The 19,574-nt window shown below is 41.3% G+C and overlaps 1 protein-coding gene across 1 annotated transcript in view; it reads right to left on the bottom strand.

Moving 5' to 3' along the window:
* Positions 1-10,216, bottom strand: part of LOC144791700 (claudin-15-like) — a 313,867-nt gene extending 303,651 nt beyond the window's left edge. The window contains exons 1-2 of the mRNA XM_078666446.1: positions 10,113-10,216; positions 9,701-9,967 (exon numbers count right to left, since the gene is read on the bottom strand). Coding sequence (XP_078522572.1) covers positions 9,701-9,920 — 220 coding nt within the window. The 5' untranslated portion in view covers positions 9,921-9,967; positions 10,113-10,216. The remainder of the gene's footprint in view (positions 1-9,700; positions 9,968-10,112) is intronic.
* Between the last annotated feature and the right edge of the window lie 9,358 nt (positions 10,217-19,574).

Here is a 19,574-nt window from a genome sequence, read left to right as displayed (position 1 = left end):
TTGAAAGTACATCGAGAGGCTACAGGGAGCCAATGTAGTCTTCTCAACAGGGGCGAGACGTGTTGGTGTTTTGGCTGTTGGAAAACCAGTCTAGCCGCCTGATTTTGCACCAGCTGGAGCCGATGGAGATGGTAAGCAGGAGTCCCGGCATAAAGGGAATTGGCGTAGTCGATACGAAAAATAACAAGGGCTATGATCACAAGTACAAGAGCCTCTGTAGTGAGGAACCTTCGGATTTTGCCAATTCTGCGCAGGTGGTAAAAGCAAGCAGAAGTGACGGCGTTGATTTGGGGTCTCATAGACAGATCGCTGGAAATAATCACGCCAAGGCTCCTCACGGTATCGACAGGACAAGGTGGAGGGCCAAGAGATTGGGGCCAGAAACTGGAATCCCAGGGGTTGGAGGACCCTCCTGTCAGGACAAGCTCTGTCTTACTGGGATTGAGGTTCAGCTGGCTAAAATGCATCCACTCAGAGATGGTAAGCATGGTAGACTGAAAGTTGGTACGGGAGGCAGAGGAGGTATCGATAGGGAAGATTAACTGTAAGTCATCTGCGTAGTTAAAAATAGTTACAGGGGTGTGACGAAGGTAGGCTAAAAGAGGGTGCATGTAGAGATTAAATAGAAGGGGCGAGAGGGCAGAACCTTGAGGGACACCACAGGAAAGTGAAGAGAAAGGAGCAGAGAAGGTAGATAAATGAACCGATTGAGAACGTTGGTGTAAGAAGGAGCTAATCCAGGTTAAAGCCAGGCCCTGGATGCCCGCATTTCTGACACGGTCGATCAAGATATCGTGATCGACCGTGTCAAAAGCCGCAGACAGATCTAATAAAACCAGGGCCTGGGTAAGGTTCCGGTCGGCACCTAGTCTCAGCGCATCCATCACCGCCGCGATGACCGCTTCGGTTGAATGGGCTGGTCTAAACCCAGCCTGCTGGTCATCGAGGAAGGAGGACCTCTCAATGAATGCGCCGAGACATCGAGTGACATAAGTTTCCAGAACCTTCCCCAGATACGGTAAAAGGGAAATAGGCCGGTAATTACTCAGAACAGATGGGTCAGTGCCAGGTTTTTTAAGAATAGGTACAATGACAGCTTGTTTGAAAGCATTAGGGACAGAACCTGTAGCCAGTGAGTCATTGAGAAGAGCCAGGGGGGGGCCAGGGCAGGCCAAAAAAGCAGCTTTTAGGATTAGGGGGGACAGCAATCGTTAGGAGAGCCTGAACTAACTGCATGTAACAGAGAAATAAATTCAGTCTGGGATATGGGGGGGAATTCAGACAAGCAGCAGGGGTTTCTGGGGGGAAAGAGGTCAACACTAGAAGGAGAAGGGGAAGGGATATTGTTTTTAATGGAGAAAATCTTTTCAATAAAAAATGAATTGAGTGAATCACAGAAAACTTGTGAAGGTTGGGGTTGTGCGGTAATACGGTCAGGCAAGGAAAGTTCTCTAACGATTGAAAAAATTTCCTTGGTTTTGGAAGCAGAGCTGAGAATTCTTTGTGAGAAATAAGAAGTTTTGGCCAGGAGAATGGAGTTTTTATACAGTTTTAAGAGATTCATATAGATGGTTTTTGATGAGGGATCATAGTTGCGCCGCCAACTACGCTCGGCTTGTCTGAGAGTTAATTTTTCCTGTTTAAGTTGGTCAGTGTACCAGCGCTGAGCGTCATGAGGACGTTTAGTTTTGACAACTCTTATCGGGGCGACCTTGTCACTAGCCTGTCTCAGCCATTCATCAAGGGTGGCAGTTTGAGAAGAGTTTGGAGGGAAATCAGTGGGAATTGTGTTTAGCAAAATAGAATGGAACTGAGGAATATCAGCTCGCTTCCAGTTGCGTGCCCTGAAATTAACAATGGGAGGGGAGCGAATGGGTAAAGTGAGATTTAACGAAAAAGAGATAAAAAAGTGATCCGACCAACTACAAGGGTAGACCAAGGGCGGGGAGATGGCAAGATTCGCCGACCATACTTGGTCAAGAGTGTGTCCCTTAATATGGGTCGCAACTGAAATGTGCTGTCTACAATTCAGGCCAGAAAGCAGATCTGTGAAATCAGCGGACAGACTGCTTTCCCGGGGGTCTTGTGGCCAATAGTTGAAGTCACCTAAAATAAGGATTTTGGCCGAATTGATAACTAATTGAGAAATGAAATTACCAAATTGTAAGGGAAATAAGGGCATATTGACAGGGGGACGATAAACAAGGACACATATAAAAGACAATTGAGGGGAAGTGAATTTTAACGTAAGGATATCAGTGTTTGGGATTGAAATAGAAGCGAGTTCAGTAAAGAGAAGTTGGGAGCGAATGATGGCAGCGACCCCACCACCCGTTCTACTCGTTTCCCTGTTGGTCTGTAAGATGTAATAGCCTGGGGGGATGGCCACCAGGAGGTCGGGGGTGGAATCGTCTGTAAGCCAAGTCTCAGAGAGAAGAAGAATATCAATATCGCTGCTGTCCACAAAAGTTGGAAGACCTCAAGCTGATGCTTGGTGAGCGATCGGGTGTTAAGGTATACCACAGAAATGAGTTGGGATACTGAGGACATATCCAAGGGAGGTAGGAGAATACGGTCGCCATAGGGGATAAGAACAGGTGCGTCGAGAGGGAGAAGAGAGGTAAGAATGCCGTTGGAAAGGGCAGTACTGGCAGTGCGAGGGCTAAGAGGGCCAAAATGCCGAAGGGAGTGGAGTTCCTGAGAGGAATAGGTAAGACAAAGGGCAGAATGCGTGGCCCCTGGTCCCGGTCGGCCGCGGACGGGCGCAGACGGGCTTAACTTTGGCGCAACTTCGGCGCGAAGTCGGCGCGCCCGCTGCGCTCGTCCGCTGCGCTACCGCCATATCACCATTTTATACCAGTAGAGGGTAGACCACTAGACCGCTAACCTGCAGGATGGCGGTGCGATATTGTTAGTCCTTTGGATGTGTAGAGTTAGGAATAAAATACTGCTTTTTCTTATAAACATAAATATTGGATTTGATATTGATTTGTTGTTTGTGCTGTTTGCACTTTGAGATATGAGTCATGTTCACTTACCTGCATCTACACTCCCCTCCGAGGGAGCCTTTGACTGCTCGTCCACATCTACACTGAAAGTCAAGTGCACAAGGGGTACTTGGCCCAATTGCTCAGAATTCATTGTAGGTCAGGCCCGTGACATCTGGAGTAATAGGACTCAACAACCATGGTTGGACTCAGTATCTCCTTCATGCCCCATGGCCCTCTAAAAGGGCTTCTGACATTGTTGTATGTTGAAGGCTAACCGCTATGCAGCTGGGGTTGACAGGTGGGCCACTCCACATAGCCTTCAGTTTTGTGCAACAGTGATTTGCCAAAGACAATCAACCTTCCACAAAGCTAATTGCCAGCTGCACGTGCACTTTGTAAGCTATATCAAATTATGGTACCTCAATTTTCATACTAATCGATCAAATTGTGCCAAGGGTATTCATAAATTAAATATTTTTATCCCCACTTTAACTTTACCACCTTGGTCAGATCTGCATAAAATCTGGGCTTAACTTCACATTCAAAAGAAAATGAAGCATGTAAATTCATGATGAATTTTGTGTGGATCTGTCCAAAGGGGTCAAGAGTATTACTAAAAGAACACTTTTACTCTCTCCACCACATTAACCATGCCCTTGAAACTCAAATTACCAGAAATGAGCTAAGCAGGCCACCAATCTGCCAATTTTCATGTAGGTCTATGAAATTGCTCTTAAGTTATTAGAACATCAATGATTTCTGATCCCCCCCGTAACTTTGCCTCATCCCTTATATTTTATTGAAACCTGAAATCCATGCACTGCTTCTTACTCTCCCAAATTTCACACAGATTCATTTAACGGCAAGAAAGTTATTCACATATGAATTCATGTTTGCCTATTTTTAATTTTCATACTACTACATCTGTTTGCAAACGAACATTTTTCACCCTCACTTTTAATATGCACTCCTTGAAAGATTTGCTCTAATTTAAGAATACCTAGAGTAGCTAAAATGCTAAGCATCACCCAGATGTCATATAAATTCGACAAATTATGCTAAAGTTATAGTTGACTCAAAGAGCCCCCTTTCAAGTGTCAAAATATCTCTAACTTTTACCTTTTCGAAGTCCACCCGTCACAGTTGTGTAACACTATTTTCTCAGCAAAACTACTAAACAGATTTTCCACATACAATGCAAAGGCACTTCCCTGAATAAAGTTCCAGTTTCATGCCACGTTTAGTGTAATTGTGTTCAGTATTTTTTGATCTATGGCAGGGAGAAATAAATCCGATTGGAGTTTAAAAGAGGAACACAGTTTTTTTAACCTTTCCTTTATTCTGACCTTCACCCTCCAGCTCCTGGACAAATCTACATAAACTTAGGGTCCCACACTTAAATCAGATAAATCTTGTTTGGAAGGTTATCACCAAACAAAAAAACAGCTTTTCATCTGTACCTCTTACCTATCCATAATTACAGAGTCACTATATCAGACTATATTTATATTTTGCCAAATTCACAAATTTCAAGATGTGGAAAAAATATTAGAAGCGAAGTATCAGCCAATGTCATTTCTTGAATATTCAAATCAAACCGGCAGAACTTGTTTTAAATCTTCTATGCCAGTCCAACACAGCTTTCAAATGCTAATATTTCAAACCTATGAATAGATTTACACCAAATCACACAATCACTTTATGAGTGAAGTTCTACTTTCATGCCAAGTTTGCTGTAAGTCCATTTAGCGATTATTGATGCAAATGTAAATGTCATGGTACTTATAGCACGCACTGTCACCAGACGGTCACCTTGCAGTGTCGCCTATTCGGCTTCCTGGCGCTGATACTCATACCGCTGTGGAACCCCTCTTGGCTTCCCCTGTGAAGTGTCCACTCCTGGGCACCCCCAGGGGGAAGCCAGGCATCCTTAGCGCTGTTGGGGCCGGTGTGGAGGCTAAGCAAGCTATTGCCCAGAGTTGCAGCATGGGGCCCATGATTAGAATAGGCACCGAGGCGAGAATTAACAGGTCCGAGGAAATTGAGCCCGAGACCCCGCCAAGACGGGAATCGAACCCTGGTCCCTGGCCAGAACTCTGCATCAGGGTCTGCGCTCTAACCATTGAGCCATACTTCTGCAAATTGGATGAAAATTATCTATGGGAGCTAAAATGGAAAACACATCTTTTTGATCCGACCTTTACATTTGTTAACCCACCCATGGAACCCCACAAATGTTGGCATGCTGAGATCTTTGCCAGTTATACCAAGGGCTGTTCACAATTTCAAGCAGATTTGTCAAATAGTTTCGATGTTATTAGCAATCTCATAAATGAATTTTTTATGTTGACTCTATAATATATATATATTACACAGTCAGTGAAAACAACCAAAACAACCTTGTAGTTATGATTCAGACCACCTTCCTACTGAATTTTTGATTTTGTCTTTCCTTAATCTTTGACCTCCATTGATATATTGATTTCAAGGTTTACAGTTGCTTAGTTTATGCAACTAAGTTTTGACCTGAACATTTGCATGCAGGTCCATTTGGAGAAAAAAAAAAAGTTAAGGAAGGTGAAAAAGTATTTTCCATTTTAGCTCCGATAGGAAATTTCGCTCCAATCTACAGTAAAAAACTCTTAACAGATTTACACCAACTTAGAATGAAAGTAGAACTTAACTAATAAAACGTGATTTTGTGAGTTAGTGCAATTCCATTCAGTAGTTTTTCAGATATTTGTATCTGAAAAATATGTTGGTAGACATTGAAGGGTTAAATGCAGAGATATATTGTCTCTTAAATTTGTGAATTTGTCCAAATTTGTGAATTATATCAATCACATTTTTTTTTCAAAGAATGTATTTGGCTTAGGAAAGGATTACATATTTTTTGCTGCTATCTTGGAATTCATAAATTTCAACAAATTGCAAATGTGCTGACATTTGTCTGACAGTAATACATGTTATTGGTGGTAAGTAGTGCAGGTCTTAGTGCAAACACATATTACCACTGTGTTTTGCAAGCTGATTAGTGGATGTGAAAATGTGGAACCAGAACGATTGTGCATATGTGTTGTGTTGCATTGTGTTGTGGAGGTGATGTATTGTGTTGTTTGTGTTGTCGCATTTTTGCGTTAATGTCTGTGTTGTTGATGTGTTCTTCTGTGGTAGTTGTGTTGCATTCTGTTTTTACTATTTTGTTGTGATATGCTTGCTATGTTTTGTTGTGTTGTTTTGCTTACTGTTACGTTTCTCCTTTTTTACTTTAGTGCTGTCAGCAAATGTTGTTATATTTCAATTCAAAAGCAGCACATTAATTTTATGTTTAGGGGCAAACAAGCCTTTCACACTGTTTAAGTTGCTAAAATAACACTGCTTTACCTCATCAACTTTTTAAGACACTGGTCAGCCTTGTGCTATGGCAGGGACCTGCATTTTATTGGCACTTTCAGAGCTTACTTTTACTGACCACTATGTTTTTTGGACAGGTGGCCTACGATATGCCATCTTACCATCCCCATGTCCATGCCATAATTATTGCTGGCAGCTGATTGATATTCATGGGGTAGAGATCTTTTTACCTGCAACCTAAGTTGGGGAGATTGCTTTTTGTCTCTCTTCCTAATAAACCTGTATAGTGGATCCCTAGTTTCCCCTCACTGTGAGAGGTATGAATGAGAATAGCTTGTGTACGTGAGAAGTGAGGATTTCATGTAAGAAGATCCATCTTTTTTGTATGCAGCCACAATTTCAGATTGCTGTAGTGTATAAAGGTTCTTCTCGTCCCTTTGCTGATTGTCCTTCCTCTACTTTGCTTTACCAACACTTGCAAGCCAGAAGTGGTATTTCTGGCCCTGAATTGTCATAACACTTAATGGAGCAAGAAAACTTCTTTGTGTTTACCCCCTTTAAGTCAAGCATGTTCCAACATGTCAGCCTGTGCCAATAAAATGCAAAACACATGAACAAAAGTCTGTGACCAAGGCCAAATAGTTTAGTAAGGGAAATGTAATTTGTCTGCTTGTTACTTTCGTACTGTGTCAAGCTTTGGCAATGAGGTGTGAGCCCCTGCAAAAAGTGATGGATAAAATAAATTAAACTTGTTTCCACTACAGGCAATTGTTATGGGTTGGACTCCATTCCGATTTTTTTAACTGGTCTATACTATTTGAAGCAGGAAACAACCATGTGCAAATCAACCTTTGCCCTTCCAAAAAGGGGCATACTAACCAAATCTGATAGGCCCTGCCACATCTAGATGCTAGCACAACTCTTCCCAGATGAAGAATAAGCTCATTGGGTCTGCACAAGAAAGTGAGACCTGAGTGCCACAGTGAGCCAGGGAGTCTCCTCTGGCAAAAGCTCTTCGACTTAGGGAGACTCATTTGGGCGGCAAGAGAAAGATGGGTGAAATGTTTGCAATAACCTCTGCCATTGGCAATGGCTTGTGCCTTTATTCCCATTCCACTGTTTAAGCTTATCGAGGGCATTATAGGCAGGGACCAATCATATGCAAAACACTTCGTTCTCATTTTTAAAGGAACCATCCAGCTCAGGCTAGCCTCAAATTAAAACCAACAACAGAAATCAAACCAGGCAACCATGCATGCAAGCTCTTGCTTGTACCAAATTGGACAAGCCTCCTATTAAGCTTTAACTTGCAACACATTCGGACAATGTCTCACAGCACAAAAGTGGTAGCTCAGTGCTATATAAATACCAATACCTACTTGAAGGATGTTTCTTTACCTGACATGGGGGGTGCATTTCATTTTGGCCAAGTACACATTCTTCACCTCCCAACTAGCTACTCTTTTTTTCGTGTACCAATCTGGACCAACAACATTCCAAGACATAACACAGACAAGATGGTAATACAAATATGGATATGTTGATACTAATACCCACCAGTATGGCAGGTAAAATACCAACCTAGGAAGAAGTAAAACTAAGCAATTGATTCATAGAAAATAGAGATGAACTGCATTTTACAAACAGGATTAAGGGTAAACTTGGTTCTTACAAAATATGGTATATTGGACTTACAAATATTGTAAAACGTCTTGAAATCCTGCACGGCAGATGTATCGGGACGCCAGGAGGGCGTTAACAGGACCGTTTTGGCAAATTTAGAAGCCAATCATGCATTTGTAAATATATTAGACGTGTACCATGTGGAAATGCTATAGAAATTAAAATCCACTTTAAGGAGTGGTACTGAGGGGCTACCCTAATGATTTTGTAGAAAACTGGATGCCAAACCATTAAGTAACATAGATCAAAACCCGGTACCATTTAAAAAGTACTTTATAAAGGGACTATGATTTTTCCCAATAATTTTATGTTGAAATATAGTGCCAAATAATACTTTTGCATGAATATTAGATCAGTAGAATTAGTCAAAACTAAGAAGGATTTCAAGACTACTTTACTGAAGTGTTGGGAATCGGATTCTCTAAAGAAGTATGTGGGAATGTTTATGGTAAATTATGCATTTGTAAGCTAATTAAGCTAGTAACATTGATCAGTACCTGGTAGGAATGAAATACTACTTTACTATAAAGAGAGACGAGTTGGTGGTCCGGCTGCATGAGAGTCATTTGTGTTTAACAGTACTATGGTAACAAAGATAATTCAGATCAGAAACTGTTGAGTGGATCTCAGCTGTTCTCATCATTAGAAGAGTCACATAAATTAGCAGTCCGAACAACAACCCTAGTAAAACCCCTAAGGTGTGCCCCTCCGTGATAAAAGTCACAGCACACACAGCATTAACTTACAACAAATGTATAACAGTAACAACTGGTTACAGTTCTACAATGCAACACATTGTAGCCATAAGTACTATATAAATAACCAAGTAATAATTAATAAAGGGAACCTATCAGGTTGGAGTTATCATCCTGAAGGGATGTCATTTGTAAATCAGCCATATAGTGTGGAAAATTAAGGTTGCAATGTTGCAACAATGTTAACCAGTTACTATAAAAATAGCATCATGTCACAATATATTGAAATGATTAGAAATTGTGGAGTAGAGAAAAGATTCGGTCGAGCAATCATTTTAGAAAAACTCTTCTGGAGATGTTGTTGTTCTATCTGGATACTTTCATTGGTATGCTTTATTCTTGTTGCTTTGTGGAGAGAAATTCTATAATTTTGTTTAAATACGTGCATTATAGGAGAGCATTTTTCCTGAGCAAGGATCAATGTTATTATTATGACCACAGCACATAGAGGATGGTGAGAGACATTAAACAATATCTGGGTGTGAGAAGTAAAAAATCTTCTGATGCTGTGGAGGAAAATTCATAATATTGCAATTTTATGAAAGTGAGTAGCTAATTTTTTAAGTTTACTCTTTAAACAGAATTCTCGTGTTTGTGAAGGAAATTCCACCCTACTAAAGTCAATTCGTGTTATGTTTGGACAAAGATAAGGTAACATTTTCTAAAAATATTTTACATATTTTGCTGAAAAACACATTATAAAAACGTCCGTTTGCTTAGTTTTCCCCTTACAAAATCTGTTTGTTTTGATTTTTTCCCTTGCGTTTTTTTGAAAGTGCAAAAAATCCATTACGTTTCATGAAATTTGCGAATTTTACACAAGGAGTTCACAAACCGAGAAGTCTGTCAATTCTGCACTCTTCTATACATAACTAAGCATTTTTTTTAATATGACTGGAAAACTGAAGAAACACTTACGTGGTAAACTGAAAATGGAAACAAACTTTTTGCATTGAACAGATCCCAAAGCAGTTGCAGCACAATTCATCCACAGTCCTTCGAAAATCCAGTTTGCTGTAATCACCGCTGTTGCCGTACTCGAGATTTTCCATTTATTTGATATTGTCGCAGAAATTATAATGCAGAAGCCCAGTAAAGACAAAAGTAAAGCAGAGATCTGTAGAGCTGATGATGCCATCGTGGTGGAAGAATGTGTTGCTAAATCACCAATTTTCTGAAAGCAAACTGAAAAAACAATCATATAATTTTCTCAAAATGTGACAAAGTTTTATCCTGCTATATTGATCCAGAATGGGAAATAATTTTGCCCACAGTTAAGATCCTAACACACTACTATATTTAAGTGATGTGAAAATAAAATAAAACCTACCACACTTCTCTTGAATTGGAGGTCAATGCCGGTAGGAGTGACTACTTTATAGGCGAAAAGAGCCGCAGTGTTTGTGGTTGCCTTCAAAGCGGTGCTTTGAAGTGATTCCTTTTCTCTTAATCTCATTGAGAAATGTCAACATTTGAAAGTTCACTGACCAATCTCTGTGCAGCAGTCGGAGAAGTTTTAGAAAAAATCACATTTGACAAATCTCAGCGTCCGCTTTGTTTGCTTGGTTTGGAACAGGGTTGGGATATTAAAACAGAAAGAAATCTGCAGATGGCAGAGGCCGGCCACTTTGACCCGAGAGATCACCGCTTATTGACTATTAATCTCCCTGATTCTTATTTTAGCAAATATCATTGAGATGAAAGCATCAAATGTCGCCTAGCAACGTTGAAATTAGCACACATACCTCCAAGGAAGATTAATATGTTTTCTCCTAGATTATTCCTTCTGTAAATGTGTCAATAAGCAATCTATTCTGCCATTTTAAACTTTAGTTGGGGTGCTGGTGTCTTCGAATTTGCATTGTTCAATGTGGACAAGAGATAAAGCTCTTCCAGCGTACCTTTTTAATCAGATTTTTGTATAATGGTCCAGTACCTAATCTGTGACTTTTGTGCTGTTGTCAATACATTGATAGGTTGTCTAATAGGTCAGTGTGTGGGCCAAGTTTTTGATTGTTTGTGGGCCTATTTTATGGTCTACATGGCCTGTTTTTACAGTCGATTTCCGTGACATCACTATAAACATTGCCTGCAGCAAAAACGAATGCATGGAGTCTGCTGCACCTTGCAAAACACCTATACAGGGAGTCTTTAAAAGTTAGAAAGTGAAGTTTACAGCATTTACATTCATTTATTGTATTTGTGGGTCAATTTGTAAAGTACTATGTGTACCCAAGGGCCATTTCTGAATGCTCTACAAGATAGTGCACAAATAAGACTGGGATGAGGGAGGGTGCGAGGTCAAAGGGCCAGTTGTACTGAACATTTTAATGGTCACAATAGATCCAATGCAGTGTTTGCAAGCGTTAAAATCCCTTTTCCTCTGTACAAATCCCTTTTTAGGAGTCAGAAACGTTTTCCCACTCCTAAAACGGGATTGCAAATGGATAGTGATTTGGTATCTGTAAAGGGTGTGCTGCAGGCGTCCATCCCACATACCGAATCGGCATCTAATGTGTCAATGTTTTGTGACCAAAATCTGGTCAGAGAACATTAATATTTTACCCACACTTCAATGTAACAAAGGAGGTGGAAATGCATTTGCAAAAGGGAAGCTGCCCCCTTGGGACCCCTTCCCCTTGTGAATGTAAAAATAAAGTTTGTTGAAGAGTAGGCAGTACTTGGTCCACTTGAATGCTGCCAACTCTTAAACAGAAATAAATGTATCTCTTCTTTTTAAACACAGTCCCCATTCCTTTACAGAAAACTGGTTGCATTTAAAAAAAAAAAAGTTTACTTTATTAAAAGGCAATCACAGACATGGGGAGTGTACTTTCCCCAGCAGACAACCATCTCAATAATGGTCTCCAAACATAGTGACTTGCAATTTGCAAACTATATTATTAATATTCATGAGGTGGTTCAGATTGTGACCCACCATGATTAAGATTGATAAGAACTGGCCTATTAGTAATTAGGTTGGTTCTTTTAAATCTTTACTGGTTGTAAAAATACTGGTCGCAATTTGAAACCAGAATTTTGCGAACAAATATTCATACATCTGGCCCGAAATTCAGAGATGGACTGAAGAACAGTTCAGTCAAGAGAGCTAAGTAGAAGTTGTGAGACGTTGGCCTGGTATATGCTGTCCACTAATTAAAGTGGGTACCTTGCACCAGCCCAAACAACCCTTATGGTGATTTCAGAGGTCAAAGATAACCATAGAAAGCTATCCAAGTGGTAGCTGTGGAGAGCAGCCTTCAGGCTTAGTCCTGAAGGAATGTTAAGCAGCTTGTTTTACCAGTATGCAACCTTATGGTATTGGTTAAATGAAAGGAGAACCACACTGTAGTTAAAAAAATATGTCTTTATTCATATAACACACTCTGAGTATGACACAGTATCTTCTACACGAAGATACTCACAAAACACACAATACTGTAGCACTAATACACAGTGGGCTCCAGGGGGAGACCAAACCATACACTAAAATAGTGGTGTTAGACATGGCATCTTTGTCGACGTTTTCTCTGACCCTTTGCCTCTACCTCCTGTATTTTTTACGCTGTGCTGGATTTCGTTTTTGCTGGTTTAGATGCTTTGGGCACTTTGCCACTGCTGATCAGTGTCAAAGTGCAAGTGCTCCCTCAGTAAATTGTTATTGTAATTGGTTATCCATGATTGGCATATTTGTATTACCAAGAAGTCCCTAGTAAAGTGCACTGAGTGTGCCAGGGCTGGTGATTCAAATGCTACTAGTAGGCCTGCAGCACTGATTGTGCCACCCACATGAGTAGCCCTAAAATGGTGTCTCAGGCCTGCCACTGCGGTGCCTGGGTGCAGTTGCTAACTGCCATGCTGCCCTGGCCAGTGTCCACACTGGCCAGGTCTAACCCTTGCCTTTCTGTACACATTGGAAACCCCTATAGAAGGCCCTAGGGACCCCCCTGGGCAGGGTGCAGTGTATATGAAAGGTAGAGCATGTACTAGTGTGTGTGACATGCTCTGGTAGTGAATTACAGCCATTTTCGTTTTTCACTATTGAGAGGGCTATCTTGCCTATAGGCTATAATGGGGAATGCTGTGTATAATGTTTACCTGCATATCTTCGCATAGGAGCAAGATAGAACATTAAAGTGTGGTATCCCTGAACTCAGAATTTAATAACACATCTTTTAGGACTGATGGTTTTTAAATCCTGTGTTTGAAAACAGCACTTTTAGAAAGTGGCTGTTTTCTTGTCTGTACTTTCTGTGTGCCTTGGCCTGTTTGTGAATTGACTGTCTGGTTTGTGAGTGACAAGGGCTAGGGAGCCCCCAGGAGGTTGGATGAGTCAGCCCTAGGCTGAATGACTGCATCTGCATCTTGAGTGGTGGGAGGGGATAGCACCTGGGCCTGAATAGGGCTGTGCCTGCCTTCCACAATGCTGTCTCCACCTCCTGGTGGCGGCTGACGACCCTGCTCCTCTCTCGGAAAGGAAAAGAGAGACAGAAAAACAAAGTGCTCAGGAACTGACCTGAAATGGTTCTGAAAATTAGATCATCCTGGAATCAAGAAGGAACCTCTGCCAAGGAGAAAGCTTGAAGACTGAAGAAGAAGGACTGTCCTGCTGTGTGCTTGTGGACTGACCTGCAGTTGCTTTGATGCCAAGGAGAGGGGAAGGACTTTGTTGTGTGCTGTGTCCCCTTGCTTGAAAAGATCCCAAGGGCCTGAGGAGAGCTGACCTCCTGTTAATAAGTCCCAGGAACAAAAGTACTTCACCCCCAGCTTCCTCCTGAACTCTGCTGTATGAGTTCTGCCCTTCCTAGAGTGCTTGGTCGAATTGTGGAGCCTCTGGAAGTTGTGCCTGCTATTTGGGAAGCTGGACAAGGAGAAACTAAGACAACCTACAATTTTCACGCATCACTCGCATGCGGATTGCATCCCCAACAGTGTGAAGAAATTCCCGCTGCACCGAAGATCGAGATCGCCGCAGCACCTGTTGCCGCTGCAAGAACCGACGCTTCGTTCACTTGCGGAACGCATTGCTCCGGTGTGGGAAGATTACTGTTGCTGCGAGTATCGGCGCAGAGCCTGTCGTCGCTGGGTGAGAGCACCGCGCCGCTTGCTTGCGGACCGCATCACGTTGCTGCAAACATCGTCGCAGAGCCATCACATTAAAGGGCCGCAAGAGGAGAAGATCGCCGCTGCGCATCGCCGCCGCACCTGAGATTGTCGCTGTCCAGAAGATCATTGCATCGTACCTGTGCGAGACACTTTCTACCGAACCTGCACACCGGAATCCATACAAGGTATCGCATCCCTCCCCATACAGACCAGATTCATCGCAACACGCCCGCTGCGTCCAATGGTGCTGTCGCATCGCCTCCCCAGGGTCTCAGGAGTGACGCATCGCTTGTTTTTCAACGCTGCAGCTTCCATTTGGAACTTTTATCGCATCTACAGGTACTTTGGGCTAAACGTGATGCAGCTGTGGATTATTTTGATGGAAACCCTAGAACTCTTCTAAAATCATATTCTTGTACTGTGTATGTTGTATTTTTGTATTTTTGGTCTTGTGTAGTTTAGATAAAGATACTTTATTTTTCTAAACTGGTGTGGAGTCCATTTGTGATGTTTTCACTGTGTTACTGTGAGTGTTGGTACAAATACTTTACACATTGCCTTTGATAAGCCTGTCTGCTCGTGCCAAGCTCCCAAGGGGGTGAGCAGGGGTTATCTAAAGAATGTATCCCCCTTACCCTGACTAGAAGCAAGGGTCCCTATTTTGACAGTGGTACCTACCTCTGCCAACTAGCAACCCCCAGATCTAACAAGTGGTATAAGAACCACGACTCAAGTCATGACAGTGTCTAGAGGACTTAGAATTGTGGGACCCCAAGGAACCACCCAAGGTAAGTTAGTAGGGACCCTACGGAAAACGGGTGTAGTGTGGGAACACGACTGCGTGAGCCGTACAATTCTATGGGAGAGCCGCAGTTGTAATTTTAAAGTTTAAGGACCCTTCTAAGTGGACTTTGAAGAAACCCAGTGGAAGTTAGGAGGTTGGAGAGCCACACCACCCATGGATACTGTAGTACCAGAGTTACCTATCTCAGGGAAGCCGGGTGCATAGTTCTGCATTGGCGTCAGAAACCGCTGCTGATCTCTATGGAGGACTTCAAAGAGCCACTGCTGGAAAAAAGAAAAGTGTCCGTTAGAATCCAAGGGTGTATTCTTGGTGGAGAGTACCTGAAAGCAAAGGGGACAGAGTCTGGGTCACTCAGGAGTGAACAGGGGCTCGGTAGACGAATGGCCACCGATGTTGGGTGCTTCAGGTGCATTGAGCGGGTTCTTGACTCTGCAGCCACAGGGACCAGGAGATGTTGAGGATGACCAGGAGCCAGATACAAGCTGTCCCACGAAGGATGTAGAGTGCTGAGAGGTCGGTGTCTGGCGGGAGCACCAACAAGCCTTGGCAACGGCAACCCACGAGGAAGGTCAAGAAAGGTTACTGTTCGGACCAGCAAGGTCCAGGAGTCTCACCAAACACAGGGGAGTCAGGGCAAGCCTGGAGCAATCAGGGGAGCCTAAGAAAAGCAGTGTTGACCCTCAAGAGGGTGCAGAGTATTAATATCGACGTAGAAATATCGTCTGACATTAATATCTCCGCAGAAATATCGAGTGGAACAAATATCGACAACAAAAATATAGTTTGACCAGAATATCGACTGACAGGTAAGTAATATCGATAACAATAATATAGTTGTAATAAATATCGTTTACAAAAATATAGTTTACAAAAATATCGATTTATTAATAATGTTATGTATTTTAGTGTTTTAAATGAGAATTGTTTCTTATTTTATTATATGTTTTGGAATTGTATTAGTTATTAATGTTTTTTATGTTTAATTTTGTGTTATTACTTCCGTAGCGGGTTGTGGGTTTATAGGGGAATAGGGTGGGAAGTAATTTAATTATATAAAATTAATTGATTAATTAATGTGTTAATTAATTAATAATAGTTTAATAATTAGTTGTTAATTAATTTAAATTAGTCAACTAATAATTAATTATGTTAATTGTTTAATTAATTTTAGGTGTGTGTTGGGGAGTTCATACGTATAAATGGTGTGAAGGGTGGTAATTAATTATTTTGTTATTGATTAATTAATAAATATTTTTTTTATTAATTACCAATATTTAATTAGTAATTATTAATTGTAAAGGTGTAATTCATTTTAGGTGTTTGTTGTGGTGTTTTTAAGTGTATATGGTGTGAAAGCTGGTAATTACTTAATTAATTAATTAGAAACAAACATTAATTTTCATCAATTAATTATTAAATATTAAATGTAATTGTGTAATTAATTTTAGGTGTGTGGTGGATATTATAGTTTTAAATAATGTGTAATTAATTCATTTTTATTATCATTGTTAATAATAATATATTTAAATGTATATATTAATTATGTTTATATTGGAAATTAAATTTAAAAACAATTTGATAGTTAGTTTTTTTATTGTTTGTGTTCCAGCGCTTTCCTTACTATTGTATTCACTGGAGTGGGAATAGTCCTTTTTACCCCTACGCTATCCAACGCTTTCCCTACTGTTGCACTCTCTGGAGTGGGAATAGTAATTTTCATCCCTACGCTATCCAACGCTTTCCCTACTGTTGCACTGTCTGAAGTGGGAATAGTAATTTTTACCCCTACGCTATCCAACGCTTTCCCTACTGTTGCACTCTCTGGAGTGGGAATAGCAATTTTTACCCCTACGCTATCCAAAGTTTTCCCTACTGTTGCACTCTCTGGAGTGGGAATAGTAATTTTTACCCCTACGCTATCCAGCGCTTTTTCTACTGTTGCACTGTCTGGAGTGGGAATAGTAATTTTTACCCCTACGCTATCCAGCGTTTTTCCTACTGTTGCACCCTTTGGAGTGGGAATAGTAATTTTCACCCCTACGCTATCCAACGCTTTCTCTACTGTTGCACCCTTTGGAGTGGGAATAGTAATTTTTACCCCTACGCTATCCAACGCTTTCTCTACTGTTGCACCCTCTGGAGTGGGAATAGTAATTTTGACCCCTACGCTATCCAGCGCTTTCCCTACTGTTGCACTGTCTGGAGTGGGAATAGTAATTTTTACCCCTACGCTATCCGACGCTTTCCCTACTTTTGCACTCTCTAGAGTGGGAATAGTAATTTTTACTCCTACGCTATCCAACGCTTTCCCTACTGTTGCACTCACTGGAGTGGGAATAGTAATTTTTACCCCTACGCTATCCAACGCTTTCTCTACTGTTGCACCCTTTGGAGTGGGAATAGTAATTTTTACCCCTACGCTATCCAGCGCTTTCCCTACTGTTGCACTGTCTGGAGTGGGAATAGTAATTTTCACCCCTACGCTATCCAGCGCTTTCTATACTGTTGCACCCTTTGGAGTGGGAATAGTAATTTTTACCCCTACGCTATCCAACGCTTTACCTACTGTTGCACCCTGTGGAGTGGGAATAGTAATTTTTACACCTACGCTATCCAACGCTTTCCCTACTGTTGCACTCTTTGGAGTGGGAATAGTAATTTTTACCCCTACGCTCTCCAACGTTTTCCCTACTGTTGCACTCTCTGGAGTGGGAATAGTAATTTTTACTCCTACGCTATCCCTACTGTTGCACTTACTGGAGTGGGAATAGTAATTTTTACCCCTTCGCTATCAAATGTTTTCACTACTAATGTTTGTATTTTGTTATTAAATGTATGTATTATTATTTTTTAATACTTTAATGTGTTAATTAAATATAGAATATTATTTTTTATTCAAAATGTTTTATATATGTGTTTATTTCATTTTTATTTAATTAATAAAGTTTATAAAATAAATAAAGATAATAATAAAATGTAATTAAGAAAATATATGTATATGTACACATTTATTGTGTTTATATTCGTTAAATTAAGTTGATTTGTTATAATTAGTTAAAATATAAATGTAATTTAATTTATGTTGTTAATAATAATAATATTATTTAATTAATTAATTTAAGTTATATTATTTTTTAAAGTCGATATTTTTTACATCTATATTTTTTACATCTATAGTTTTTGAATCGATATTGTTGTACTTACCTGTTTAAGTATAGGGATTCTATATTTTTGTAGTCGATATTTTTACATCTATATTTTTGTTAACGATATTTTTGTTATCGATATTTAAACATGGAACCCTCAAGAGGGCCCACAGGCTGGATGCACATGAGTCGCTAGGTGACCTTGAGCTGTTTCACAAAGCAGCAGCCCACGGAGCACTCGACGTGAGAAGGAGTAAGAATTGCTAAATATTAGTACTTGCTGCAGGAAAAAGAAAACTTGAACCTTTTTAAAAACAAACTTTTATATTGATTGTGCTGTCAGGGACTACTTTCACTCTCTCCGGTACACCGCGATCATCGCTTGTTTGCTATGGAGGGAGATTCTTCCTTTTACTGCTTTAGCCTAAATACTCATTTCTGGGCTCGGGTCAGCGCTCTAGTGCTCGAAACTTGGATCCTACAAAAGCCGGGGATGGGTGATGCGCAGCGGACGCCCTTTAACATTCAGGGCGTGAGAAGGAGTAAGAATTGCTAAATATTAGTACATGCTGCAGGAAAAAGAAAACTTTAACCTTTTTAAAAACAAACTTTTTGATTGTGCTGTCAGAGACTACTTTCACTCTCCCAGGTCCACCGCGAGAAGGGCCAGACTGGCTACGGGGCAGTTTAGAAAGCTGCCGAGCTGGGGGCTGATTTCACTGCGGTGGGGGCTGATTTCGTTCATGCAGACCTGCGTGTGCTTCGAAATAATTAATGGAAAACTAATTTCGTTTAGCACACGCAGGTCTTCATGAACGAAATCACCCCCCAGCTCAGCAGCATTCCAAACTGCCCGGTAGCCAGTCCGGCCTTGACCGCGAGCATCGCTCGTTTGCTGTGGAGGGAGCTTCTTCCTTTTACTACTTTAGCCTAAATACTCATTTCCGGGCTCGGGTCAGCGCTCTAGTGCTCGAACGCTTGGACATCATATAATCATGTGCTGGGCGACGCGCAGCGGATGCGCGCAGCGGGTGCGCCGATGCGCCAAAGGCGCGCCTAGGGCAAGCCCGTCTGCGCCCGTCCGCGTCTGGTCGCCGCCAGACGCCATACTCCCTACATCTTTACTGAGGGATAATACACAGGACAGCAAACTTGTATATAAATACTCTAGATCGGAGCTGTTTGATATTAGGAACATCACAGAGTATACTAACGGTCACGGTGCCTGTACCACATGTATCAACCAGCTCCCTTCTACTAATGAGGGCAGCTTCGCGTGTGTCAAATGCAGATTTGAGAGCTTTTCTTTTCCCTTAAGATCGGAACTCTCGACTTCACAGCACACTGACTCCAGATGCCATAAAACTAATTGGCATTGTTTTCTAGCGAACGTTCGCTCGCTTCCTAAACGTGCCATAAACATTTGGGACATTTTCTCCACATTAGCCCCAGATATAGGTTTCCTAACGGAGACTTGGTTAAGACCTACCTCGGCCCCTGACATCGCGGTCGCGGTACCAGTGGGCTATCATATCTTAAAACTGGCTCGGGCCCATAGAGTAGGTGGTGGAGTTGCCATAATTTACAAATACCCAATAAAGGCCACTGTTTTAGACAAACTCAGCTCAGATAACATTGAAATATTAGTATTTAGACTAGACTTTCATCCACAACTGAGCTGGAAGGGAGCTCTTGTATATCGTCAGCCAGGCCCAATCGCTAATTCCATTTCTAA

This window comes from Lissotriton helveticus, chromosome 11 (assembly GCF_964261635.1).
Source record: "Lissotriton helveticus chromosome 11, aLisHel1.1, whole genome shotgun sequence".
Classification (NCBI taxonomy): domain Eukaryota; kingdom Metazoa; phylum Chordata; class Amphibia; order Caudata; family Salamandridae; genus Lissotriton; species Lissotriton helveticus.
Note: the sequence above shows the minus strand (reverse complement) of the source record. Positions and strands in the feature narration are given on the sequence as shown.